The 27,589-nt window shown below is 39.9% G+C and overlaps 1 protein-coding gene across 4 annotated transcripts in view; it reads left to right on the top strand.

The window, feature by feature from the left end:
• scny (ubiquitin specific peptidase 36) overlaps positions 1–27,589 on the top strand; it is a 116,253-nt gene that overhangs the window by 71,019 nt on the left and 17,645 nt on the right. For all 4 annotated transcript variants that reach the window (XM_070084446.1, XM_070084445.1, XM_070084443.1 and 1 more), the window contains 3 exons: positions 12,109–12,404; positions 12,590–14,502; positions 19,809–19,924. In XM_070084446.1, coding sequence (XP_069940547.1) covers positions 12,109–12,404; positions 12,590–14,502; positions 19,809–19,924 — 2,325 coding nt within the window. The remainder of the gene's footprint in view (positions 1–12,108; positions 12,405–12,589; positions 14,503–19,808; positions 19,925–27,589) is intronic.

Below are 27,589 nucleotides of genomic sequence, written 5' to 3'. Positions count from 1 at the left end.
CATTCTCATGTAACATCATTTTGAGAAGAAATGATGCTCTGAGTGAAGGCAATGGAAATAAGTCACTCTGACTTTTTTGGGTTATCCTAGGTTCTCTACACATATGTTATGTATGATAATCTATGTAACTGTATTTGTGTATACCTGAATAAACTTACATACGAAAGGAATAATTTTCTACAGTTACCCCCAGTAACACATTTTCTCTTATGTTAGATTAGAGAAAATGTTATTCTTGGCATCACTTGTACAAGTTATCTGGCTACCACATCTCATATTTATGTTTATTTATTCTATTGTAGGGTGTATTTATCATCTTTTTATGTTATGTATCATGTTTATTATATAATTTTGAAGAAAATATCATGGATGGATTAATGAAAATGTGTATATTAACGTAATATACAACATTTAATGAGACTCGGTGATTATTATTATTATTATTAGCATTTCTAATATGGCGTCACTTGTGCAAGTCGTCTGCTACCACATCTCATATTTGTTTATTTATTCTATTGTGGGGTGTATTTATCATCTTTTTATGTTATGTATCGTGTTTATTATATAATTTTGAAAAAATATCATAGATGGATTAATGAAAATGTGTATTTAACGTAATATACGACATTTAAATGACTCGATGATTATTATTATCATTACTAATATGACGTCTGGAGACATAAGACACTCTTACTGATTTTAATGTGTACCTGCATGCCAGCACAGTGTGTAAGTTTATTTAAGTACAGGTATACATAAGTATAATTATCAGAGTATATATAAATATTTTGAGGAACTTTTAAATGTTGAGGAAGAAAGGGAGGCGGTAATTTCATGCACTGGCCAGGGAGGTATACCATCTTTTTGGAGTGAAGAAGAGCAGAATGTAAGTGTGGTGGAGGTACGTGAGGCATTACGTAGAATGAAAGGGGGTAAAGCAGCTGGAACTGATGGGATCATGACAGAAATGTTAAAAGCAGGGGGGGATATAGTGTTGGAGTGGTTGGTACTTTTGTTTAATAAATGTATGAAAGAGGGAAAGGTACCTAGGGATTGGCGGAGAGCATGTATAGTCCCTTTATATAAAGGGAAATGGGACAAAAGAGACTGTAAAAATTATAGAGGAATAAGTTTACTGAGTATACCAGGAAAAGTGTACGATAGGGTTATAATTGAAAGAATTAGAGGTAAGACAGAATATAGGATTGCGGATGAGCAAGGAGGTTTCAGAGTGGGTAGGGGATGTGTAGATCAAGTGTTTACATTGAAGCATATATGTGAACAGTATTTAGCTAAAGGTAGGGAAGTTTTTATTGCATTTATGGATTTAGAAAAGGCATATGATAGAGTGGATAGAGGAGCAGTGTGGCAGATGTTGCAAGTATATGGAATAGGTGGTAAGTTATTAAATGCTGTAAGGAGTTTTTATGAGGATAGTGAGGCTCAGGTTAGGGTGTGTAGAAGAGAGGGAGACTACTTCCCGGTAAAAGTAAGTCTTAGACAGGGATGTGTAATGTCACCATGGTTGTTTAATATATTTATAGATGGGGTGGGATTAAATTTTGGGGAATCAAATTCAAAATGGGAATTGACACAGTTACTTTTTGCTGATGATACTGTGCTTATGGGAGATTCTAAAGAAAAATTGCAAAGGTTAGTGGATGAGTTTGGGAATGTGTGTAAAGGTAGAAAGTTGAAAGTGAACATAGAAAAGAGTAAGGTGATGAGGGTATCAAATGATTTAGATAAAGAAAAATTGGATATCAAATTGGAGAGGAGGAGTATGGAAGAAGTGAATGTTTTCAGATACTTGGGAGTTGACGTGTCGGCGGATGGATTTATGAAGGATGAGGTTAATCATAGAATTGATGAGGAAAAAAAGGTGAGTGGTGCGTTGAGGTATATGTGGAGTCAAAAAACGTTATCTATGGAGGCAAAGAAGGGAATTTATGAAAGTATAGTAGTACCAACACTCTATATGGGTGTGAAGCTTGGGTGGTAAATGCAGCAGCGAGGAGACGGTTGGAAGCAGTGGAGATGTCCTGTTTAAGGGCAATGTGTGGTGTAAATATTATGCAGAAAATTCGGAGTGTGGAAATTAGGAAAAGGTGTGGAGTTAATAAAAGTATTAGTCAGAGGGCAGAAGAGGGGTTGTTGAGGTGGTTTGGTCATTTAGAGAGAATGGATCAAAGTAGAATGACATGGAAAGCATATAAATCTATAGAGGAAGGAAGGCGGGGTAGGGGTCGTCCTCGAAAGGGTTGGAGAGAGGGGGTAAAGGAGGTTTTGTGGGCGAGGGGTTTGGACTTCCAGCAAGCGTGCGTGAGCGTGTTAGATAGGAGTGAATGGAGACGAATGGTACTTGGGACCTGACGATCTGTTGGAGTGTGAGCAGAGTAATATTTAGTGAAGGGATTCAGGGAAACCGGTTATTTTCATATAGTCGGACTTGAGTCCTGGAAATGGGAAGTACAATGCCTGCACTCTAAAGGAGGGGTTTGGGATATTGGCAGTTTGGAGGGATATGTTGTGTATCTTTATATGTGTATGCTTCTAAACTGTTGTATTCTGAGCACCTCTGCAAAAACAGTGATTATGTGTGAGTGTGGTGAAAGTGTTGAATGATGATGAAAGTATTTTTTGGGGGGGATTTTATTTCTGTTTTGGGTCACCCTGCCTCGGTGGGAGACGGCCGACTTGTTAAAAAAAAAAAAAAAACAATCACTAAAAACGCTGTGATAATATGAAATGTTCCGATTGTATGCATGGATGCGACTGCACTAGCTGGCTTGTAAACGCTGGCTCGCTCAGGCCACACTGGACGCGTTTTGAACGAATCGCGTAGGGTGAGTTTTTTAGCATTAGTTGGGGCAAAAATTTTGCGTTAAAATGTATCGTTAGCTGGATTTAACGTTAGATGATGCCATCGTTAGCGGAGGGTCCACTGTATGTCTGTGTTTTGGGTGGACACAAAAATGGTCAGATGGACACAAATTAAATGGCCAGTTGGACACATATTAGAAAATCAACTGGGAGTGACGAGTGACACTAGTCACTCTCAGTTGATTGTCTGATACATGTCCAACTGGCCATTTAACCCTTTGAGGGTCGCCAGGCTCTCTCAGAGACTTGTTCTCAGAATCGCCAAAATCTAAAAAAAAAAAAAAAATATATTTTTTCTTATGAAAAGATAGAGAATCTTTTCCCGATCATAATGACACCAAAAGTATGAAATTTGATGGAAAACTTACGGAATTATGCTCTCACGAAGTTAGCGGTCTCGACGATGTTTACGCATCGGCGATTTTGCCCACTTTGAGCCCTATTTTCGGCCAATTCCAGTGTACTAGTTGACAAAAATCATAACTATTTCGCTAGAACTCCGTTTTTTCTATAGAATGAGTACAAGAAACCACCCATTTACCGATTTCAACTATCCAATAAAGTGGTCAGAATTTAGCAATTTTGCCAATTTCACACAAATTTCAAAAGATGCCAATTTCCAAATAGGGTTCAGAATAAACAAGAAAGACATTCCTGGCACTAAAATAACATTTCCTCTGTTTATTAGTCAAATCCCCACGCCCCTCTTACATTTCTTTTGCTTTCCGCTTTGAATTTTTATTCTCACAAAAAATAGAAGATTTACTGTTATGCAGACTACTGTATTAGTGTAGAAATGGTATAAATAATACCAGCGCACTAGTGAAAGAACATTAGATTCACCAGTTGACATGTATTGGACGCGTGACATGATTTGTTTACTTTTGAACTTTGGCAAAAATCGAGCATTTCTCCTACTTTGAGCTCAATTTCAAGGTACTTTTCATTGTGAAACCAATCAAAATCATCTCAATATGTCTTCCATTCTATAAAATAAGACCAGGAAAACTAGAATACAACCATAAATACCATACGAAAATACAGTGCAAAGTCGCTGTTTTAATCCAAAAACATTGTGAAAGTTTTTTTTTTTTCTCATTACGCACTGTGTGCTGCAGGATTTTTTTATACCATGCACACTGACCACATACACCCTTTCTTTCATATGTAGGCATACCAGCTTTCTCTTGCTAGATTTGAGGGCGCTACAATTTATGCGTACTAATTAATTATTATTTTTTTTATTATTATTATTATTAACACACTGGCTGATTCCCACCAAGGCAGGGTGGCCCGAAAAAGAAAAACTTTCACCATCATTCACTCCATCACTGTCTTGCCAGAAGGGTGCTTTACACTACAGTTTTTAAACTGCAACATTAAGGTAGTAGGTTGGTAGACAGCAAGTAGAAGTGATGCAAGGAGGGAAGAGTATATGGAGAAAAAGAGAGAGGTTAAGAGAGTGGTGAAGCAATGTAAAAAGAGAGCAAATGAGAGAGTGGGTGAGATGTTATCAACAAATTTTGTTGAAAATAAGAAAAAGTTTTGGAGTGAGATTAACAAGTTAAGGAAGCCTAGAGAACAAATGGATTTGTCAGTTAAAAATAGGAGAGGAGAGTTATTAAATGGAGAGTTAGAGGTATTGGGAAGATGGAGGGAATATTTTGAGGAATTGTTAAATGTTGATGAAGATAGGGAAGCTGTGATTTCGTGTATAGGGCAAGGAGGAATAACATCTTGTAGGAGTGAGGAAGAGCCAGTTGTGAGTGTGGGGGAAGTTCGTGAGGCAGTAGGTAAAATGAAAGGGGGTAAGGCAGCCGGGATTGATGGGATGAAGATAGAAATGTTAAAAGCAGGTGGGGATATAGTTTTGGAGTGGTTGGTGCAATTATTTAGTAAATGTATGGAAGAGGGTAAGGTACCTAGAGATTGGCAGAGAGCATGCATAGTTCCTTTGTATAAAGGCAAAGGGGACAAAAGAGAGTGCAAAAATTATAGGGGGATAAGTCTGTTGAGTATACCTGGTAAAGTGTATGGTAGAGTTATTATTGAAAGAATTAAAAGTAAGACTGAGAATAGGATAGCATATGAACAAGGAGGCTTTAGGAAAGGTAGGGGGTGTGTGGACCAGGTGTTTACAGTGAAACATATAAGTGAACAGTATTTAGATAAGGCTAAAGAGGTCTTTGTGGCATTTATGGATTTGGAAAAGGCGTATGACAGGGTGGATAGGGGGGCAATGTGGCAGATGTTGCAGGTTTATGGTGTAGGAGGTAGGTTACTGAAAGCAGTGAAGAGTTTTTACGAGGATAGTGAGGCTCAAGTTAGAGTACATAGGAAAGAGGGAAATTATTTCCCAGTAAAAGTAGGCCTTAGACAAGGATGTGTGATGTCACCGTGGTTGTTTAATGTATTTATAGATGGGGTTGTAAGAGAAGTAAATGCGAGGGTCTTGACAAGAGGCGTGGAGTTAAAAGATAAAGAATCACACATAAAGTGGGAGTTGTCACAGTTGCTCTTTGCTGATGACACTGTGCTCTTGGGAGATTCTGAAGAGAAGTTGCAGAGATTGGTGGATGAATTTGGTAGGGTGTGCAAAAGAAGAAAATTAAAAGTGAATACAGGAAAGAGTAAGGTTATGAGGATAACAAAAATATTAGGTGATGAAAGATTGGATATCAGATTGGAGGGAGAGAGTATGGAGGAGGTGAATGTATTCAGACATTTGGGAGTGGACGTGTCAGCGGATGGGTCTATGAAAGATGAGGTGAATCATAGAATTGATGAGGGGAAAAGGGTGAGTGGTGCACTTAGGAGTCTGTGGAGACAAAGAACTTTGTCCTTGGAGGCAAAGAGGGGAATGTATGAGAGTATAGTTTTACCAACACTCTTATATGGGTGTGAAGCATGGGTGATGAATGTTGCAGCGAGGAGAAGGCTGGAGGCAGTGGAGATGTCATGTCTGAGGGCAATGTGTGGTGTGAATATAATGCAGAGAATTCGTAGTTTGGAAGTTAGGAGGAGGTGCGGGATTACCAAAACTGTTGTCCAGAGGGCTGAGGAAGGGTTGTTGAGGTGGTTCGGACATGTAGAGAGAATGGAGCGAAACAGAATGACTTCAAGAGTGTATCAGTCTGTAGTGGAAGGAAGGCGGGGTAGGGGTCGGCCTAGGAAAGGTTGGAGGGACGGGGTTAAGGGGGTTTTGTGTGCGAGGGGCTTGGACTTCCAGCAGGTGTGCGTGAGCGTGTTTGATAGGAGTGAATGGAGACGAATGGTTTTTAATACTTGACGTGCTGTTGGAGTGTGAGCAAGGTAACATTTGTGAAGGGGTTCAGGGAAACCGGCAGGCCGGACTTGAGTCCTGGAGATGGGAAGTACAGTGCCTGCACTCTGAAGGAGGGGTGTTAATGTTGCAGTTTAAAAACTGTAGTGTAAAGCACCCTTCTGGCAAGACAGTGATGGAGTGAATGATGGTGAAAGTTTTTCTTTTTCGGGCCACCCTGCCTTGGTGGGAATCGGCCAGTGTGATAATAAAAAAAAAAAATAACATTAACACCCCTCCTTCAGTGTGCAGGCACTGTACTTCCCATCTCTAGGACTCAAGTCCGGCTTGCTGGTTTCCCTGAATCCCTTCATAAATGTTACTTTGCTCACACTCCAACAGCACGTCAAGTATTATAAACCATTTGTCTCCATTCACTCCTATCAAACACGCTCACGCATGCCTGCTGGAAGTCCAAGTCCCTCCCACACAAAACTTCCTTTACCCCCTCCCTCCAACCTTTCCTAGGCCGACCCCTATCCCACCTTCCTTCCACTACAGACTGATACACTCATAAAGTCATTCTGTTTCTCTCCATTCTCTCTACATGTCCGAACCACCTCAACAACCCTTCCTCAGCCCTCTGGACAACAGTTTTGGCAATCCTGCACCTCCTCCTAACTTCCAAATTACAAATTCTCTGCATTATATTCACACCACACATTGCCCTCAGACATGACATCTCCACTGCCTCCAGCCTTCTCCTCGCTGCAACATTCATCACCCATGCTTCACACCCATATAAAAGCGTTGGTAAAACTATACTCTCATACATTCCCCTCTTTGCCTCCAAGGACAAAGTTCTTTGTCTCCACAGACTCCTAAGTGCATTGCTCACCCTTTTCCCCTCATCAATTCTGTGATTCTCCTCATCTTTCCTAGACCCATCCACTGACATGTCCACTCCCAAATATCTGAATGCATTCACCTGCATACTCTCTCCCTTCAATCTGATATCCAATCTTTCATCACCTAATCTTTTTGGTATCCTCATAACCTTACTCTTTCCTGTTTTCACTTTTAATTTTCTTCTTTTACATACCCTACCAAATTCATCCACCAACCTCTGCAACTTCTCTTCAGAATCTCCCAAGAGCACAGTGTCATCAGCAAAGAGCAACTGTGACAACTCCCACTTTATGTGTGATTCTTTATCTTTTAACTCCACGCCTCTTGCCAAGACCCTCGCATTTACTTCTCTCAACCCCATCTATAAATATATTTAACAACCACGGTGACATCACACATCCTTGTCTAAGGCCTACTTTTACTGGGAAATAATCTCCCTCTTTCCTACATACTCTAACTTGAGCCTCACTATCCTCGTAAAAACTATTCACTGCTTTCAGTAACCTACCTCCTATACCATGAACCTGCAACATTTGCCACATTGCCCCCCTATCCACCTTGTCATACGCCTTTTCCAAATCCATAAATGTCACAAAAACCTCTTTAGCTTTATCTAAATACTGTTCACTTATATGTTTCACTGTAAACACCTGGTCCACACACCCCCTACCTTTCCTAAAGCTTCCTTGTACATCTGCTATCGTATTCTCTGTCTTACTCTTAATTCTTTCAATAATAACTCTACCATACACTTTACCAGGTATACTCAGCAGACTTATCCCCCTATAATTTTTGCACTCTCTTTTGTCCCCTTTGCCTTTATACAAAGGAACTATGCATACTTTTTGCCAATCCCTAGGTACCTTACCCTCTTCCATACATTTATTAAATAATAGCACCAACCACTCCAAAACTATATCTCCTCCTGCTTTTAACATTTCTATCTTTATCCCATCAATCCCAGCTGCCTTCCCCCTTTCATTTTACCTACTGCCTCACGAACTTCCCCCACACTCACAACTGGATCTTCCTCACTCCTACAAGATGTGATTCCTCCTTGCCCTATACACAAAATCACAGCTTCCCTATCTTCATCAACATTTAACAATTCCTCAAAATATTCCCTCCATCTTCCCAATACCTCTAACTCTCCATTTAATAACTCTCCTCTCCTATTTTTAACTGACAAATCCATTTGTTCTCTAGGCTTCCTTAACTTGTTAATCTCACTCCAAAACTTTTTCTTATTTTCAACAAAATTTGTTGATAACATCTCACCCACTCTCTCATTTGCTCTCTGTTTACATTGCTTCACCACTCTCTTAACCTCTCTCTTTTTCTCCATATACTCTTCCCTCCTTGCATCACTTCTACTTTGTAAAAACTTCTAATTGCTAACTTTTTCTCCCTTACTACTCTCTTTACATCATCATTCCACCAATCGCTCCTCTTCCCTCCCGCACCCACTTTTCTGTTACCACAAACTTCTGCTGAACACTCTAACACTACATTTTTGAACCTACCCCATACCTCTTCTACCCCATTGCCTATGCTCTCATTAGCCCATCTATCCTCCAATAGCTGTTTATATCTTACTCTAACTGCCTCCTCTTTTAGTTTATAAACCTTCACCTCTCTCTTCCCTGATGCTTCTATTCTCCTTGTATCCCATCTACCTTTTACTCTGTGTGGCTACAACTAAAAAGTGATCTGATATATCTGTGGCCCCTCTATAAACATTTACATTCTGAAGTCTACTCAACAGTCTTTTATCTACCAATACATAATCCAACAAACTACTGTCATTTCACCCTACATCATATCTTGTATACTTATTTATCCTCTTTTTCTTAAAATATGTATTACCTATAACTAAACCCCTTTCTATACAAAGTTCAATCAAAGGGCTCCCATTATCATTTACACCTGGCACCCCAAACTTACCTACCACACCCTCTCTAAAAGTTTCTCCTACTTTAGCATTCAGGTCCCCTACCACAATTACTCTCTCACTTGGTTCAAAGGTTCCTATACATTCACTTAACATCTCCCAAAATCTCTCTCTCTCCTCTACATTCCTCTCTTCTCCAGGTGCATACACACTTATTTTGACCCACTTTTCACATCCAACCTTTACTTTAATCCACAAAATCCTTGAATTTACACATTCACATTCTCTTTTCTTCTTCCATAACTGATCCTTCAACATTATTGCTACCCCTTCCTTAGCTCTAACTCTCACAGATACTCCAGATTTAATCCCATTTATTTCCCCCCACCGAAACTCCCCTACCCCCTTCAGCTTTGTTTCGCTTAAGGCCAGGACGTCCAGCTTCTTTTCATTCATAACATCAGCAGTCATCTGTTTCTTGTCATCCACACTACATTCATGCACATTCAAGCATCCCAGTTTTATAAAGTTTTTCTTCTCTTTTTTAGTGAATGTTTACAGGAGAAGGGGTTACTAGCCCATTGCTCCCGGCATTTTAGTCGCCTCATATGACACGCATGGCTTATGGAGGAAAGATTCTTTTCCACTTACCCATGGACAATAGAAGAAATAAAGAAGAACAAGTGCTATTTAGAAAAAGGAGAAAAACCTAGATGTATGTATATATATATGCATGTGCGTGTCTGCGAAGTGTGACCAAAGTGTAAGTAGGAGTAGCAAAATATCCCTGTTATCTAGTGTGTTTATGAGACAGAAAAAGACACCAGCAATCCTACCATCATGTAAAACAGTTTCAGGTTTCTGTTTCACAGTCATCTGGCAGGACGGTAGTACTTCCCTGGGTGGTTGCTGTCTACCAACCTACTACCTACTAGTACGTCAAAAACCCTGACGCGTAAGCTGTTCTAGTACGGCCGAAACCCCAAAAGGGTTAATGTGTGTCCACTTGAAACACTGACATTACACATATTTTTATGGAGCATTTTCCCCACAATACAAACACCTTACGTTAAATACATTTTTTTTTTTTAACATGTCGGCCGTTTCGCACCAAGGCAGGGCGACCCAAAAAAGAAAAACTTTCAACATCATTCATGCATACCTTTGATATACCTTTGAAGAGTTTTGAGAGTTTCACTACTATTGGAGCCTGGACATGGGCCAGGCTCATCTGGTGCTTGCCTGGTCAACCAGGTTGTTGCTGTTGGAGGTCTGCTGCCCCACATATCCATCACAGTCTGGTTGATCTGGCACCTGGTGAAGATACTTGTCTAGTTTCCTCTTGAAGGCTTCAACACTTGTTCCAGCAGTGTTTCTGATATCTTCTGGTAAGATGTTGAAAAGTCTGGGACCCCGGATGTTGATACAGTGTTCCCTTATTGTCCCCACCGCACCCCTGCTCCTCACTGGGTTTATTTTACACTTCCTCCCATATGTCTCTCTCCAGTATGTTATGGCAGTGTGCAGATTTGGGACCAGGCCTTTCAAGTATTTTCCAGGTATATATTATCATGTATCTCTCCTCTGCTCCAGTGAGTACATGTTCAAGACTTGAAGGCATTTCCAGTACCTTTACCTTTGATATACCTTTGAAGAATTTCAAGAGTATATCTACTCTCTGAGCCTGGCCATGGGCCAGGCTCGTCTGGTGCTTGCCTGGTCAACCAGGCTGTTGGTGCTGGAGGGCCGCTGTCCCACATTTCCATCACAGCCTGGCTGATCTGGCACCTGGTGAAGATACTTGTCTAGTTTCCTCTTGAAGGCATCAACACTTGTTCCAGCAGTGTTTCTGATATCTTCTGGTAAAATGTTGAAAAGTCTGGGACCCCGGATGTTGATACAGTGTTCCCTTATTGTCCCCACCGAACCCCTGCTTCTCACTGGGTTTATTTTACACTTCCTCCCTTATCTCTCACTCCAGTATGTTGTTATGGTGCTTTACTGGTTCAATGTGAGCCGTAAACAATCGTTGTATTTGTTCCAGCTCTGATACTTCTGCTGTGAATGGGGCTGTCAGCACTGAGCAATATTCTAAATGAGGGAGCACTAGCGATTTGAAGAATGTCACCACCAGCATTATTTCCCTTGTCTAGAAAGTTCTCAATACCCACCCCGTCGTCATCCTGGCTGTTGTAATCTTTGTCTTGTTATGGTCTTTAAAAGAAAGGTCAGCTGACATAGTTATTCCCAAGTCTTTTACGTATTCCTTTCGTTCTATTTGGAGACCCTCTTTGAGTTTTATATATAGTGTTCCTTTTGAGTTCTCCATTTTTTCCATACGTAAGCAGCTGGAACGTATCACCAGTGAATGTCATGTTGTTCTCCACTGCCCACTAGAAAACCCTGCTTATGTCTTCCTGTAATTTTTCATTGTTCTCTACCATATTGACTTTCATGCTTATTTTAGTGTCATCTGCAAATGATAATCACTGTCTTTGCAGAGGCACCCAGATACGACAGTTTAGATGTCACTCCAAACAGCCAGTATCCCAAACACCTCCAGGATTCTAGTCCATCTAACCAGTTTCCCTGAATCCCTTCACAAAATATTTCCCCGCTCACACGCCAACAGCTTTTCAGGTCCCACAAACCATTAGTCTTCATTCACTCTTAACACGCTCACATATTATCTTCACATTAATGCAGTAGCCTGCATAACAGCTTCCATGAGCCATTGTGTGTTGCTGGTGAGTCTGTTTACAAATTTGTGCACTCTTTGTCTCTATTCTGGCAATTTTCCAAAGTTTCAAATTCACCACTCACTATGTATAAGCTAAGGATGAAAATAAGGTAAGTAATAAGTGTACTGTATATGCATTTTTCTATTTTATTGTTTTTTAGACCTAGCTCTTCTTCACTTAATACATGATAATTAAAACATATTATCAGGCTTTTATATGCATTTGAAAGTGACTGTACAGTGATTTTAATTTTACAGCATAACCTGCTGTATAATTGGGGCCCTACTGTATAGATGAATATTATGGCACATTACCAGTGTTAGATGCAATTTCATAGCTGTGTAGTGAGAATTTTCTTACATTCCTCACAAGTATACATGAGTGACTTACGAAAGAATTTTCACGATATCTATTCTTTTCAGGTGCGGTCCATATCGGTTCAAAGTGCACTTTTGCGGAACCCATACATCCTGTTTTATGAGATGGTGCAAAAACCAAAGGACAATATGCTGGTAAAACAAGTGGTGCGTCAGAGTTCTGAGAAGACACTAATTCGTCAGAATTCAGATGGGATCTCTAAACCAATACCAACAAGTCACAGTGCTTCGTCAGTGACTAATGGTTTTGGTCGTGCTACTGATAATATTGGAGAACTTGGAAATAGAAATAGTGTTTTGACTCCTACTAATAAACCTGCATTGCCATCACACAAAGACAGGTATATAGTAAACACAAAAATATCTTGTTTTAATTATCGTAGGTAAGATCATTGTATGTCTTGGCATAATTTTTTATATGGTAAAATTAGTGGGATTGCTTGAGGGTAATTATATCTTTGATAGATTAGTGTCAGAACTAATAATTGTAACCTTTAGTTATCAAATTACTTTGTTTTCTTCACAGGGAAAGAATATCCTTCGGTATCAAGTTTAATCAAGGTAAAAGTGAAAGTACAAGCAAGCCTAATAAGATCATTCTCAACTCTGGTACTACATCTCTTTTGGGAACAAAATCCTCACTTGTTGTTTCAGGCTCTTCCTCATCTACTTCAACACCTGGTAAAGCATCTTCAGTGCATAAAACTGTGTCTAGCTTGGTACCATATCCAGATGATTCTGAAGACTCTGAGGGTGATGAATCTAAACGAGGGGCAGTAAAAGCACACAGGGAAAAGCCAGTTCAAGTTTGTAAAGTGAAAAGTGATGATCAGAAGGGTATAAAAGCAAATGGTGTGAAGAGTGTGAAAATTGAAAAAATGAATGGATCGTTACATGTACAGAAACTGGAAAAGCTTAGTAATGGTGATATTAAGAATATCAAGTGTACTGAAAGTGACAGTAGTGTAAAAAGTAATAGTTCATGTAAAAGTGCATCATCGACTTCATTTATGCCACGATCGCTACAAGTTGTAAATAGCACCAGTCAGCATATGGCAAATAGCAGTACAAGTTCTAAAGCTAAAGGTGACTCAGGTTGGCTTGTGACAGATGCTGCATTACATTCACCTAGTGAAAGTAGCAATAGTAGTGCTGGTGGATCACATGCAAATTTGTTCACTGTGGTAGATCAGCCCACTAGCTGTAAGTTAGAACAGAAGCAGCAACATAGTCAAGTGCCTGAAAAAATAGAAAATCAAGGATGGACAGTAACTATTAGAAAGCAACGTCCAGAATTAGAAAAGTCCCTTTCACATGACTCTGTTCTTCCCAGCCCAACCCGTAAAAAGGATGAACCGGATTCTGCTAGTCTGAAAAGCAAAGCCAGTGTTGACAGTTGCCGTTCTGACCGCTCAACAAAATCTATGAAGAAATCCCTCTTTTCACTATTTACTTGTGTATCATCTCGCAGTCCAGAAAGCCCAGAAGATGAGCAGCCAGAAGCTGTATGCCCTCAAGAGGAGACAGAAGAAAGCACCAAGCCTAAGCCCACAGATGGCGATCGCACAAAAGTCAGTAACAGTGATGGCAAGCTCAACAAGAGTAATATCACTTCTAGCTCACCTAATTGCAAAGAGTGCAAGAAAGAATTTCCAAATGAATCAAATAAAAATGGAACAAATTCCTATTATGAAAATGGTCATCATAACTTAAAATCAGACACAGATAGTGAAGCAGAAAATTCTCAGAGTAAAAGATTTAGAGATCATGATGATAATGAACCTTCAAGCCCTTCAAAGAAGTGCCGTCCTGAGGACAAGGCAAAAGCTAATAAAAAGAATGAGCATGAAGCATCAAAAAATGGACTTGACTCTAATACTTCAAAAAACGGACCAAATAATAGTTATGAGGCAAAGTCAAAAAATGTGCAGTGTAGTGTGACTGATGTTTCAAAAAACGGAGTCATTCATGAAAATGAGAAATCAAAAAATGGACTTGTAGAAAAGGGGGAGAAGGGTAACAAAAATAGCAAAGATCAAAAACAAAGTAAACTATCATTGTGTAACAATGGTGAAGCTTCAAAAGCTCAAAATGACTCCTCTTCTGTATCTGCCTCATCCCTCTCTGGGTCATCTTCAGACTCGGAATCAAGTGATGGTGAAGGTGATCAGGAAGGAACTGAGCATTGGGTAGAAAAGACTAAAGAGACCATAGGAAAAGAGAAAAATCTAGGTGTTCACATTGTACATTGGAATGGTAACTTGAAAGATCTTTCTCACTCTTTAGGACGTGACCGAGAAAATGAACAGACTTGTGATCGTGAAAGAGAGAATTTTAAAGAACCTCAGAAAAGGCGATCTGGAATGTGGGATGGTAGTCGCTCTACTGAAGTAGTCGATGAATTGCGAAGAGCTGGAGAATTTGCATATGGAAGTAAAGGTACGTTTTTCAGTAATTGACATCATTTAATTTAGAATTATGTTATTCATATTACTGTATAGTATCTATAGCTATAGTTTGGAAACCTAGCATGTTGTGGTATTTTTCAGATACTGTATATTATGTGTACAGCAAATTTCAGCATCACTTGAGCTTTTGTAATTACTAACATACTTTTGAGTATCCAGTGGGCTTGTACAAATATCTTAGATAAGGGTGAATGAAGTGTTTTTAAATAATTGACATGTCAGAGTGAGAGGAAGGAAATTTTGATGATGGGATCCAGAGAAATGGGTTAGCTGGACCTGAATAGTAGTGGCAAAAAGGGCAGTGCCTGTATTCTGAAGGAGGAGGTGGAAATTTTGCAGTCAGAGTAATCCAAATTGGGATAGCAGCACACTTGTCTAGACGAGAAATTGAATGAATGCTTTTTTTTTTTTTGTCACCCTGCCTTGGCAGAAGATAATTGTTGAGGTTAAAAAAATTAAATGTGTGTTTTCAAATGACAGCTTTGTTTGTTAATCTTATTTTTTCTCCAACACAAATACACAAGTTTGTATATTTGTCTTGCCTTTCTACATTCATGTGTATTAATTGAGATAATTTAAGAATTTTTGCTTTTAACACACCAGCCACCTCTACCGAGAGTGACATGATAAATAAGACAGTTTTACCATCATTCACTCTCATCCCAGAAGTGTGTTGATATTACGGCTCAGATGACCCTCCAAACTGCAACATCCCCCATCCCTCCCCCAGAGTGCAAGCACTATACTTCCCACCTTCACGACTCAAGACCGGCAAACCAGTTTCCCTGAATCCCTTCATAAATGTTACTCTGCTCTTATTGCATCAGCACATTAAGCCACTTGCTTCCACTCTCTAATATCTAACACACTGGGTGTCCAAGCCCTTCGCACAGAAAACCCCTTTTACCCCTTTTCCTCCAGCCTTTCTGTAACCCTTTCAGGGTTGGCAGGCCCTCTCCTAAACTTGTTCTCAGGGTTGGAAATTTAAAAAAAAAAAAAAAAAAAAAAAGAAACATGAAATGATAGAGAATATTTTCCCGATCATAATGACACCAAATGTATGAAATTTGATGGAAAACTTACGGAATTATGCTCTTGTGAAGTTAGCGGTCTCGGCGATGTTTATGCATCGGCAATTTCGCCCACTTTGAGCCCTATTTTAAGCCAATTCCAATGTTCCATTTGAAAAAATCGTAACTATTTCACTGAACTCCATTTTTTTCTATCGAATGAGTATAAGAAACCACCCATTTACCGATTTCAGCTATCCAATAAAGTGGTCAGAAATTGGCAATTTTGCCAATTTCACACAAATTTCAAAAGATGCCAGTTTCCAAATAGGGTCCAAAATAAACAAGACAGACATTCCTGGCACTAAAATAACATTTCCTCTGTTCATTAGTCTCGTCCCCAGGCCTCTCTTACATTTCTTTTGCTTTCCACTTTGAATTTTTATTCTCACAAATAAATAGAAGATTTACTGTTATGCAGACTACTGCGTTAGTGTAGAAATGGTATAAATAATATCAGCGCACTTGTGAAAGAATATTAGACTCACCAGTTAACGTGTATTGAACGTGTGGCATGATTTGTTTACCTTTGAACTTTGGCAAAAATCAAACATTTCTGCTACTTAGAGCTCAATTTCAAGGTACTTTCCATTGTGAAATCAATCAAAATCATCTCTCTTCTTGTGATATATCTTCCATTCTATCAAGTGAAACCAAGAAAACAAAAATACAATCATAAATACCACTCGAAAATGCAGTGCAAAATCACTGTTTTAAACCAAAAACACTGTCAAAGTTTTTTTTTTTTTCTCATTATGCACTGTGTGCTGCAGGATTTTTTTTATACTGTGCACACTGACCACATAGACCTATTCTTTAATATGTAGGCCTACCAGCTTTCACTAGATTTGAAGGCTCTAGAATTTATGCATACTAGTATGGCACCAACCCTGGCATGCAAGCCGTGCTAGTATAGCACCAACCCTGAAAGGGTTAAAATTACCCCTGCCCATCCTTCTCTCTGCTACAGATTTAAACATCCACCTGGCCATCCAGTTTTGCTCCATCCTCTTTAAATGTCAAAACCACCTCAAAACCCTCTCCTCAGCCCTCTGGATAATACATTTAGTAACTTCACACTGCCTTTTCTCAAAACTAAGAATTCTCTCCATAATATTGACACCACACATTACCCTCAGACACATAATTTCCACTGCCTTCAGCCTTCTAGCTGCATTGTTTAAAATCCATGCTTCACACCCATACAAGAGTGTTGGTATCAATATACTCTTACACATTACCCTTTTTGCTTCCATGGATAAGGTTCTTTTTCTCCACAGATGCCTTGGTGTACCACTCACCTTTTTTCCCTTGTCAGTTCTGTGGAACATTTAATCTTTCACAGACCTATCCACCAACAAGTCTACTCCCAAATATCTGAACACATTCACTTCCTTCACTACCTGGCAAAGTGTATGGTAGAGTTATTATTGAAAGAATTAAGAGTAAGACGGAGAATAGGATAGCAGATGAACAAGGAGGCTTTAGGAAAGGTAGGGGGTGTGTGGACCAGGTGTTTACAGTGAAACATATAAGTGAACAGTATTTAGATAAGGCTAAAGAGGTCTTTGTGGCATTTATGGATTTGGAAAAGGCGTATGACAGGGTGGATAGGGGGGCAATGTGGCAGATGTTGCAGGTGTATGGTGTAGGAGGTAGGTTACTGAAAGCAGTGAATAGTTTTTACGAGGATAGTGAGGCTCAAGTTAGAGTATGTAGGAAAGAGGGAAATTATTTCCCAGTAAAAGTAGGCCTTAGACAAGGATGTGTGATGTCACCGTGGTTGTTTAATATATTTATAGATGGGGTTGTAAGAGAAGTAAATGCGAAGGTCTTGGCAAGAGGCGTGGAGTTAAAAGATAAAGAATCACACACAAAGTGGGAGTTGTCACAGTTGCTCTTTGCTGATGACACTGTGCTCTTGGGAGATTCTGAAGAGAAGTTGCAGAGATTGGTGGATGAATTTGGTAGGGTGTGCAAAAGAAGAAAATTGAAAGTGAATACAGGAAAGAGTAAGGTTATGAGGATAACAAAAAGATTAGGTGATGAAAGACTGGATATCAGATTGGAGGGAGAGAGTATGGAGGAGGTGAATGTATTCAGATATTTGGGAGTGGACGTGTCAGCGGATGGGTCTATGAAAGATGAGGTGAATCATAGAATTGATGAGGGGAAAAGGGTGAGTGGTGCACTTAGGAGTCTGTGGAGACAAAGAACTTTGTCCTTGGAGGCAAAGAGGGGAATGTATGAGAGTATAGTTTTACCAACGCTCTTATATGGGTGTGAAGCATGGGTGATGAATGTTGCAGAGAGGAGAAGGCTGGAGGCAGTGGAGATGTCATGTCTGAGGGCAATGTGTGGTGTGAATATAATGCAGAGAATTCGCAGTTTGGAAGTTAGGAGGAGGTGCGGGATTACCAAAACTGTTGTCCAGAGGGCTGAGGAAGGGTTGTTGAGGTGGTTCGGACATGTGGAGAGAATGGAGCGAAACAGAATAACTTCAAGAGTGTATCAGTCTGTAGTGGAAGGAAGGCGGGGTAGGGGTCGGCCTAGGAAACGTTGGAGGGAGGGGGTAAAGGAGGTTTTGTGTGCGAGGGGCTTGGACTTCCAGCAGGCATGCGTGAGCGTGTTTGATAGGAGTGAATGGAGATGAATGGTTTTTAATACTTGACGTGCTGTTGGAGTGTGAGCAAAGTAACATTTATGAAGGGGTTCAGGGAAACCGGCAGGCCGGACTTGAGTCCTGGAGATGGGAAGTACAGTGCCTGCACTCTGAAGGAGGGGTGTTAATGTTGCAGTTTAAAAACTGTAGTGTAAAGCACCCTTCTGGCAAGACAGTGATGGAGTGAATGATGGTGAAAGTTTTTCTTTTTCGGGCCACCCTGCCTTGGTGGGAATCGGCCAGTGTGATAATAAATAATAATAATAATTCACTTCCTTCATACTCCCTCCTTCCAATATGATATCCAATCTTTCATTACCTAAATTTTTTCTTAATCTCATCACCCTACTCTTTCCTTATTCACTTACAGTTTCCTTTTACACACCCTTTTTAGTTAGTCTACCAACCTTTGCAATTTTTCTTCAGAATCTCCCAAAAGTACCATGCCATTGGGGAAAATCAAATGTGACAACCCATGGTATGGTTTGTTTGCAATCGTGTCAGGACGATTTCGTGAGTCATTTGTTTTACTGGTGGTAGCAATTTGTTAAAATTTAAATTGACCATTTAAAAGCAAATTACAGGTATTTACCTATAAGATAAAATACTTAATAAAGTTTCATTTGCCATAATTTTACCCAATTTATGTATAGTTGTGTACATCTAAGATGAAATCAAATAGAGTTCTTTGTGTATAGCTACTAATGAATAGACTTAATGATTTAGGTGAAGTATGACCATTTTATATATTATAATTCATTAAAAGGTAGGTGAAAACCCAGACTAGACATTCTGTTCACTAAAATTAAAAATAAGCAGAATTCACACTAATGTATATTGTGCCTATTTCTTTACAAATTTCTTCAAAATGTTTTATTCCTAAGAATATTTTTGTTTCATTAATTGAATAACTTTTAACAATTTTTAAATTTTGTACTTAAAAAAGAAAAAAGCATTTTCCAGATAATACACGCTAAGATCTTTACACCTGGTTTTGTAAAATAGGATGCTTATTCAAAAATTTTTTTATTTTGACAGATTTGTATTTGGGCGGGCTCCACTTATACAGCAAGTTAGCTTCCAGGCTATCACTGTAAAGTGAAACAGCCTTTTTTTTTCAATTTCAAATGCATATAAATGCCCGGGTTTTTTCTTTCTTTTTGGGTCACCCTGCCTTGGCAGGAAACAGCTGATGTGTTAAAAAAATAATAACCTGATAATATATTTATACTGTCATATATTAAATGAGCAATAGAGCTAGTTCTAATAAATAGTACATATACAGTACACACATTATCTACCAAAAAATATTTTCATCCTTAGCTTATAGTGAGTGGTGAACATGTTTACTGTAGGAAGTGTGAATAAATGAAGAATGGGTATAATTGAAAACTGCTGCATTAGTGAAACACTGTAAAGTGGAGCCCGCCTGTTTATCAGTATTCCTATTATTGTATTAGTACTTCACATATGCTAAATTAAAAGAAATTTAAGTAATATGCAATTAATGTAGCTACACTATAAACTAATACTTCTATCCAACAGTGAATACATGGAATGGAAATAAGAGCATTATAGATCATGATGTTGAAAAAGACCGTAAGGAATTAAAGAAGAGGACATCCGATGACTTATACAATGAGGAATTTGACAGTGGCAGAGTAAGTATATATAGTTATGTGTTTGTAAAATTACTGCCATTACATCAAGAAATTTTTATTATGGCATGATACTTATTCCTGCATCAGAATGACAGTCTGTAGATACACTGTACAGTATACGTATTCTCACCTCTGTCATTGATTTTATATATAATTTGAGTACAGGGAAAATATTGTAGGATTAGGAATACTGGTTCTAAATAAGAGATTCTGCTAACTAATATATACAGTAAGCATCATAAATATACATACATAAATATGATACGAATGTATCAGACAGACGTATTCCCATTAGGTAATACGTCTGTCTGATACAATGTACCATATGGTACAATGTACCATATTATACATTATACCATATGATACCATTGTACCATGATATCATTGTATGATATGGCACCATTGACCATATGGCACCATTTACCATATGGCACCATTCTACCATATGGTTCAGAACCATAGAATTTCTCTTCAGATCCACTTACATCAATCTTAGAACTATAAGTTGGGAAGAGGAGAATCAGAATTCGCCCGGGGAGTGAGAGCTTCCTTGCTGCCAGGCATGGTGAACAAAGCTACTTTGGCAGCATTCCCACAATGCCATGTGGGCGTCCAGATTTTTTCTGTAGTGCGCACACTGACCACCCATTCTCTTAGATGTAGGCCTGCCAGCCTTCTTGAGCTAAATTTGAGGCTGCTAGAATTTTGGCGTAGTTCTACGGTTTGGACCCACAACTCAAAGCCGTAGAACTACGGCATGGACCCTGACAGGGTTAAAATGTCTTTTTTTTTTTCAACAAACCGGCCGTATTCGGGGGAGATATGAGCAACTATTGGCAGAGAGGTGGGCTGGTGCAAGTATGAGTAGTGGGGGAGTTGAAGAGGGTTGGAATAGTTTTAAAAATGCAGTATTAGAATGTGGGGCAGAAGTTTGTGGTTATAGGAGGGTGGGTGCAGGAGGAAAGAGGAGTGATTGGTGGAATGATAACGTAAAGGGTGTGATAAAAGAGAAAAAGTTTGCTTATGAGAGGTTTTTTCAAAGCAGAAGTGTTATAAGAAGAGTAGAGTATATGGAGAGTAAAAGAAAGTTAAAGAGAGTGGTGAGAGAGTGCAAAAGGAGAGCAGATGATAGAGTGGGAGAGACACTGTCAAGAAATTTTAATGAAAATAAGAAAAAATTTTGGAGTGAGTTTAACAAGTTAAGAAAGCCTAGAGAACGAATGGATTTGTCAGTTAAAAACAGAGTAGGGGGAGTTAGTAGATGGGGAGATGGAGGTTTTGGGTAGATGGCAAGAATATTTTGAGGAACTTTTAAATGTCGACGAAGAAAGGGAAGCGGTAATTTCATGCACTGGCCAGGGAGGTATACCATCTTTTAGGAGTGAAGAATAGGATGTGAGTGTAGGGGAGGTGCGTGAGGCATTACGTAGAATGAAAGGGGGTAAAGCAGCTGGAACTGACGGGATCATGACAGAAATGTTAAAAGCAGGGGGGAATTTGATCGTGTTCCTCACTTTCTTTACCAAAGGGCTTGCCCTAGCTTTCCTTGGGCCCATGGTGACTTATTTAGCAGTTGCAGTCACAAAAAAACAATTTATTATTACGTATGAACCCGCGGGGTGATGGTCACGTGTTGGTAAACAATGGCACACTGAGCGTGGGAGACTGGCTTGGTGTGCGCGGTGACAGGTACCGGACGGTTGCCGAATCACAAGTCTAATCACGAAACTCAAGGCCAAATTTTGCCAAAAAGAAACTTGCCGAAAGTCGAATTTCACGAAAATCGATGCTGCCGAAACTCGAAGGTCCACTGTATTTACTCTTTTTATGCTACACAATAACTAAAATGTTGTTTATTACTATTTTTTGATATTTTATATACACATACGTACATAAGCGGTTTGTTTCTGGTCCTCATACATATTATAAGCATTGAGCATGGAAATGTCCAGAATACGGAAAAAGAGTTTTATGTACCACTTATAAATCTTGCGAACACAATCAGCAAACCCAATCTGCATGTCACATTTGTCCACTGAATGCATATTGAGGGTGTAGTTCATCACAGCTGCAAGTTTTAGAATGGGTTCATTGGTCTCTCTATTCTGCCTGCCAGTGTTTGCCATTTCGTCAGGGTGAACTGCTGGCAACAGTGTGACATCTCGTTTGTCATGCCACCAAAATGCCATGATGTCATTGGCAGCAAACGCCTGCACCTCACCTTCACAAGTGCCAGCGTCAAACCTAGGCACATGCTTACGATTTCCACGCACATCTGTCATGTTCACTCACAAAAAATCACTGAATGAGGGGCTTGTGTACCAGTTATCAGTATATAATACATGCCCCTTACCAAGATATGGTTCCATTGTTCTAACCACATCACCAGAGATGCCCAGTGACTTCCTGGTATTTTGCAATGTATTACTTCCAGTGTACACAATAATATCCAATACAAGACCACTGTAGCAGTCACAAAGCACAAACAACTTTATACCAAAGCGTTTCCTCTTGCTTGGTATATACTGCTTGAACGACAGTCTTCCTTTGAACAGAATCAAAGACTCTTCAGTAACAAACTTCCTGAAGGGATAAAAATACATATTGAATTTCTGTTTCAGATACACTAACACATTCCTAATCTTATATAACCTGTCATTTCTGTCAGGCCTGGTTTTGTCTGAGAAGTGAAGCATACGTTATAGCATAAATCAATTCACTCGTATTATATCACTGAAACCTGGGATTGCAGTCAGGCAGTCTGTTGACCAGTATGATTTAACACTGTGTTTATACACATGTGGCACAAGCATTATTGTGGCAAAGAAAAGATACATCTCAGCCACAGTTGTCTCCTTCCACTGGTGTAGGCGTGATTTTGGTGAAAGTATTGTGTTTGCCATGGTGTAATCGAAGTATCTGTTACTTTCCCTGACAATAATTTCCCTCAGGGGTTCATCAAAGAATAACTCAAAACATTCTAGTTCAGTGGCATTGTTCCCAAGTGTACAAGATGGCCGTATTCCACTTTGACTTTTATCAAAGTGATGGGGATTAGAACAAAATTTTCAGCTTCCTGCCAATTCTACTTTACTCTCGCTACTGGAACTGTTTTCAAGAGCTTGGAGTTCATATTCACTATCACTATCATCACCATTGCTCACATCTGAGTCCTGGATATGGGAAAATATGAGTTTCCTCTTTCGTTCTGGTACAACTGAACGTGAACAAGACGGCCCAGCACCAGAGGTGGAAGGTTGAGGGTCATCTGGATTTTCCTCACTATTACCGGTATTATGGTCATTAGTTTTGGTCACAACTTCATCAAAACCTTGAAACTCGTCTTCACTGGCACTTCCATCTGTATTAGAACTGTCACTGGGGAACAAAAGTGTCCCAATTCGCTGAGGAGTGAGGAGTTTCTTACTGCGAGGCATGGTGAATAAGGTGTACTAAAATGGCGTTCCCACAATGCACCACTGGGTCTCCGAAATTTTTCCTACCACGCATACTAACCACACAGACCCATTCTCTCACATCTAGGCCTACCAGCCTTTTCCCACTTGATTTGAAGGCGCTAGAATTTATGCGTACTAGTACGTCAATAACCTTGGCGCGTAAGACTTACTAGTACATCAGAAACTCTGAAAGGGTTAAAGGTGCTCATGGGGGACTTAACTGTATATGACATCCCATGTCAACTATCTGATATATTCACCGGTGATCTGAAAACCTCCAGGTGATAACTTGTAACTTAATTCGTGTGAATGAAAAGGAAACCTTAAAGGTCTTGTACATAGTTCTTCATAAATAATTGTGCACTCATAAGATACGAGAGACAAGCTAATATTTTATTGTTGATATGTTCTAAGGAACAATGTAATATAACAAAAAAAGGCACAATACCGTGACTGGAACAATATACAAATAACCCGCACATAGAAGAGAGGAGCTTATGACGACGTTTCAGTCCAACTTGGACCATTTACAAAGTCACACTAATGAAAGGAGAGTAGGAGGGAGTATATATAGGCAGGAGGTGGTAGTAGTAGTGGGTGGGTAGTAAGGAGGAGGAGTCAGTCAAATACTAAGAAAGAGGAGCACTACAAGAGAGCTAGGTGCCCACAGAGGGTGCCCACACGGTTCGCCACAAGTGGCTTCAGTCCTAATACAGAGAAAACTAAGAAAATGCGTATATATAGTGGCAGAAGGCAGGTGAAGTGTCACGTGGGTAGAGGTGGTGGTAGTAGTAATAGCAGTAGAACTAAGGTGGTGAGGTGGATGGCTACAGAGGGACCTGTTGACATCATGTAACAGGAGTTTCCAGAATGGGTAATATCCTGTTGATTAGCAATTTTGAGATACTGTAACTTCCAGACTTTTGCTTTATAGTGTTACTGACAGCAATTAGGGCAGCTTCTTTGCATTTTCTCCTTATTAAATCGTTTTCTTTAATCACTAGTTTAACCTCGCTGAATTTCATGAGGTGTCCAACATCGTCCCTATGTTGAACACATGCATTTTTACGGTCATCATTTCTGCAAGCATTTTTGTGTTCAGTGATCCTAATGTCCAGAGATCTGGCTGTTTCCCTCACATATACTTTGTCACACCCCCATATGGTATAGTGTAAATTCCTGCACTTGTGCCAGAATCATGCTTGGGTTTTTGTATCAAGTTCCTAATAGTAGTTGAAGAGCTGGTAGATATTTTAACCAGTTTTCTGTCAAGCATTTTTGAAACTTTAGTGGCAACATTGCTGACTGGTAAAACGATGTAACTTGGAGGCTTTTCTACAACTTGATTGGTGTCCTCAGTGAGGACGTGTCTAGTGTACTGAGTGAGGATGTGTCTAGTGTACTCCCTGTGGGCTAAACCAAGATGCCCTCCATTGAGCAACTTTACCAGCAGCTTAAACAGGAATTGAGGGTAGCGAAGCTCGAGATACTGCAATTGATGGTGGAAAACAGGAGGATTCGTATTAGTTCTCCTGTCGGTGAGTCCTCAGGTCAAGAAGGGAACCTGGGCAGTGGCCGGACAGCAAAAATTAAGACGAATGGAGAGGAAGAAACGATGAAGAAAAGAATGCTGTGGTAACTTGGAACTCCTTTTCTGTGCTACAAGACAAATAAGAGTCAACTACTGGGAACATCACAATGAAGAGCAACTAGGAAGACGAATGTGAATCGAACACCCATGATCTTCTAACAAAGACAATTGTTAACGACACAGTGAAGACATCCCAACGAAGAATATCTCTACTGAGAATGTCATGCACACCGCCAGTCGAGGTAAGAACATTGTTTTAGTTGGGGACAGTCAGATTAAGTTTATGGATAGGGCTTTTTGTCTTAGGGATAGAAATAGGAGGCAGAGGGTGTGTTTTCCTGGGGCTGGGATGAAGAATATTGTTAGCCATCTGGATGACATCACAAGAGGTAATGGGAGCAATCCTATTATCTGTCTCAGTGCCGGAGGCAACGGTGTTGGCAGACGTAGGAGTGAGGACCTGATTAGCAGGTATAGATCAGCAATAGACATAATTAGGAAGAAGGGTGAGAACCCAGTCATATGTGGTATTTTGCCAAGGAGAGGAGTTGGAAATGAATGGTTGTCCAGGGCAATTGGTGTCAATTGCTTGCTAGACAAATACTGTAAAGAAAATGTGGTAACTTTCATTGGCAACTGGGACGTCTTCTATGGCAGAAATGACTTTTATGCCAAGGATGGGGTTCACTTATCTAGGTCTGGGGTGGGGGCACTGGCAACTGCAGTGGAGGGAACTGTTAGGGCTTTAAACTAGGAATAGTTGTATGGGTTTTGGCAGGAAAACAGTGAAGTCCCAGTGTAGTAATATGAGTTCTAGGGGAACTAGGAATAGGCAGAATGAGGTGGATATTGGAAAGCCAGTGGCATTAGGTGATAAGGACAGTAATAGGTTTAGTGGAAAAACAGAAATAAGCAAGAAGGGTAAAGAGAAAGGAGGGTCTCTAAATATATATTATACATACTAATAATCGTAGTGCTAGGAATATGATGGATGAGTTGAGATTAGTTGCTAGTGCAGGTAACATTGATGTTTTTGCCATAACTGACACATGGTTTAATTCCAAAAGTCAGGACATGCTTGCGGAATGTCACATTCAGGGTTTTAACCCGTAAACGGTCCACATGTATACTACAGTGGACCCCCGACATTCGATATTAATCCGTTTCTGAGAGCTCATCGAATGTCGAAAATATCGAAAGTCGAATTAATTTTCCCCATAAGAAATAATGGAAATCAAATTAATCCGTGCAAGACACCCAAAAGTATGAAAAAAAAAAATTTTACCACATGAAATATTAAGTTTAATGCAATAGAATAATTACAATAACAATAGAATAATTGACACTTAACCTTTAATGAAGATCTGGTGATGATTGATGGGATGGGAGAAGGGGAGTGTGTGGATGGTGTTAGTGTTTAGAAGGGGAATCCCCTTCCATTAGGACTTGAGGTATCAAGTCTTTTTTCAGGGTTACTTCCCTTCTTCTTTTAATGCCACTAGGACCAGCTTGAGAGTCACTGGACTTCTGTCGCACAAAATATCTGTCCATAGAGGCCTGTACCTCTCGTTCCTTTATGACTTTCCTAAAGTGGTTCACAACATTGTCAGTGTAATAGTCACCAGCACGGCTTGCAATAGCTGTGTTAGGATGATTTTTCATCCATAAAGGTTTGCAGTTCAACCCACTTTGCACACATTTCCTTAATTTTTGAAGTAGGCACAATGGATTTCACAACTCGCATAGGCTTCTCAGGGTTAGCCCCAAACCCTTCAAAATCTTTCTTAATTTCCATACTAATTCTCACCCTTTTTACCACAGGGTTGGCACTAGAAGCTTTCTTGGGGCCCATGGTTACTTATTTTGCAGAAACAAGCACCAAAAACAGTGATAATATGGATAATATGGAATGTACTGAATGTATCCTTAGATGTGCGTACACTGGCTGGCTTGTAAACACTGGCACACACGGAGCAGTTCAGGCCGCACGTGGACACGTCTCGTACGAATTGTATCGAATAACGGGTTTTCAATCGAATGTTGAGGCGAAATTTTTGTGTTAAAATGCATCGAATGTCGATGCCATCGAATGTCGGGGGTCCACTGTATATACGTTTTTACCACTAGTGCCCCAAACATATATATGTTTTATTTTTCCTGCCTTCAAATTTGGCACGATTGGCCTGAGATGCCTTGTCAGCATAGAATGGGTTCTAACAGTGTGCGTGGTATTAAAAAATTCTGGGACCACTTAGTACCTTGTGGGAGCACCAGTTCAAATGAGCGCCAATAGAGCAAACAGCGCAGCAAACACCTGGAATTCACTGATGTCATGTATTAATGCTCCTATTTTAAGAGGAAAGTGATTTTGACCCTGAGTTTAGTGGCTTTGAGGTAGATGTGGCCACAAGTGGCCGAGGAAATATCAAAAAACCTTGATAATAACCTATGTGCAATATTTGTGCAACACCCTTTCAGAATGTTTTATAACCTATGCTGGCTGGCTGCCTGCCTGGCTGCCTGACTGGGTGACTGGCTGGCTAGCTGGCTGGCCGGCTGCTGGCGGCCTGGCTCTATCTTCATTTGTCTGTCTGTATCTATGTCTATCTCTGTCTC

The sequence above is a fragment of the Cherax quadricarinatus genome, chromosome 13 (genome assembly GCF_038502225.1).
Source record: "Cherax quadricarinatus isolate ZL_2023a chromosome 13, ASM3850222v1, whole genome shotgun sequence".
Classification (NCBI taxonomy): Eukaryota; Metazoa; Arthropoda; class Malacostraca; order Decapoda; family Parastacidae; genus Cherax; species Cherax quadricarinatus.
The sequence above is the reverse complement of the archived record's forward strand: the minus strand, read 5'-3'. Positions and strand labels throughout refer to the sequence as shown.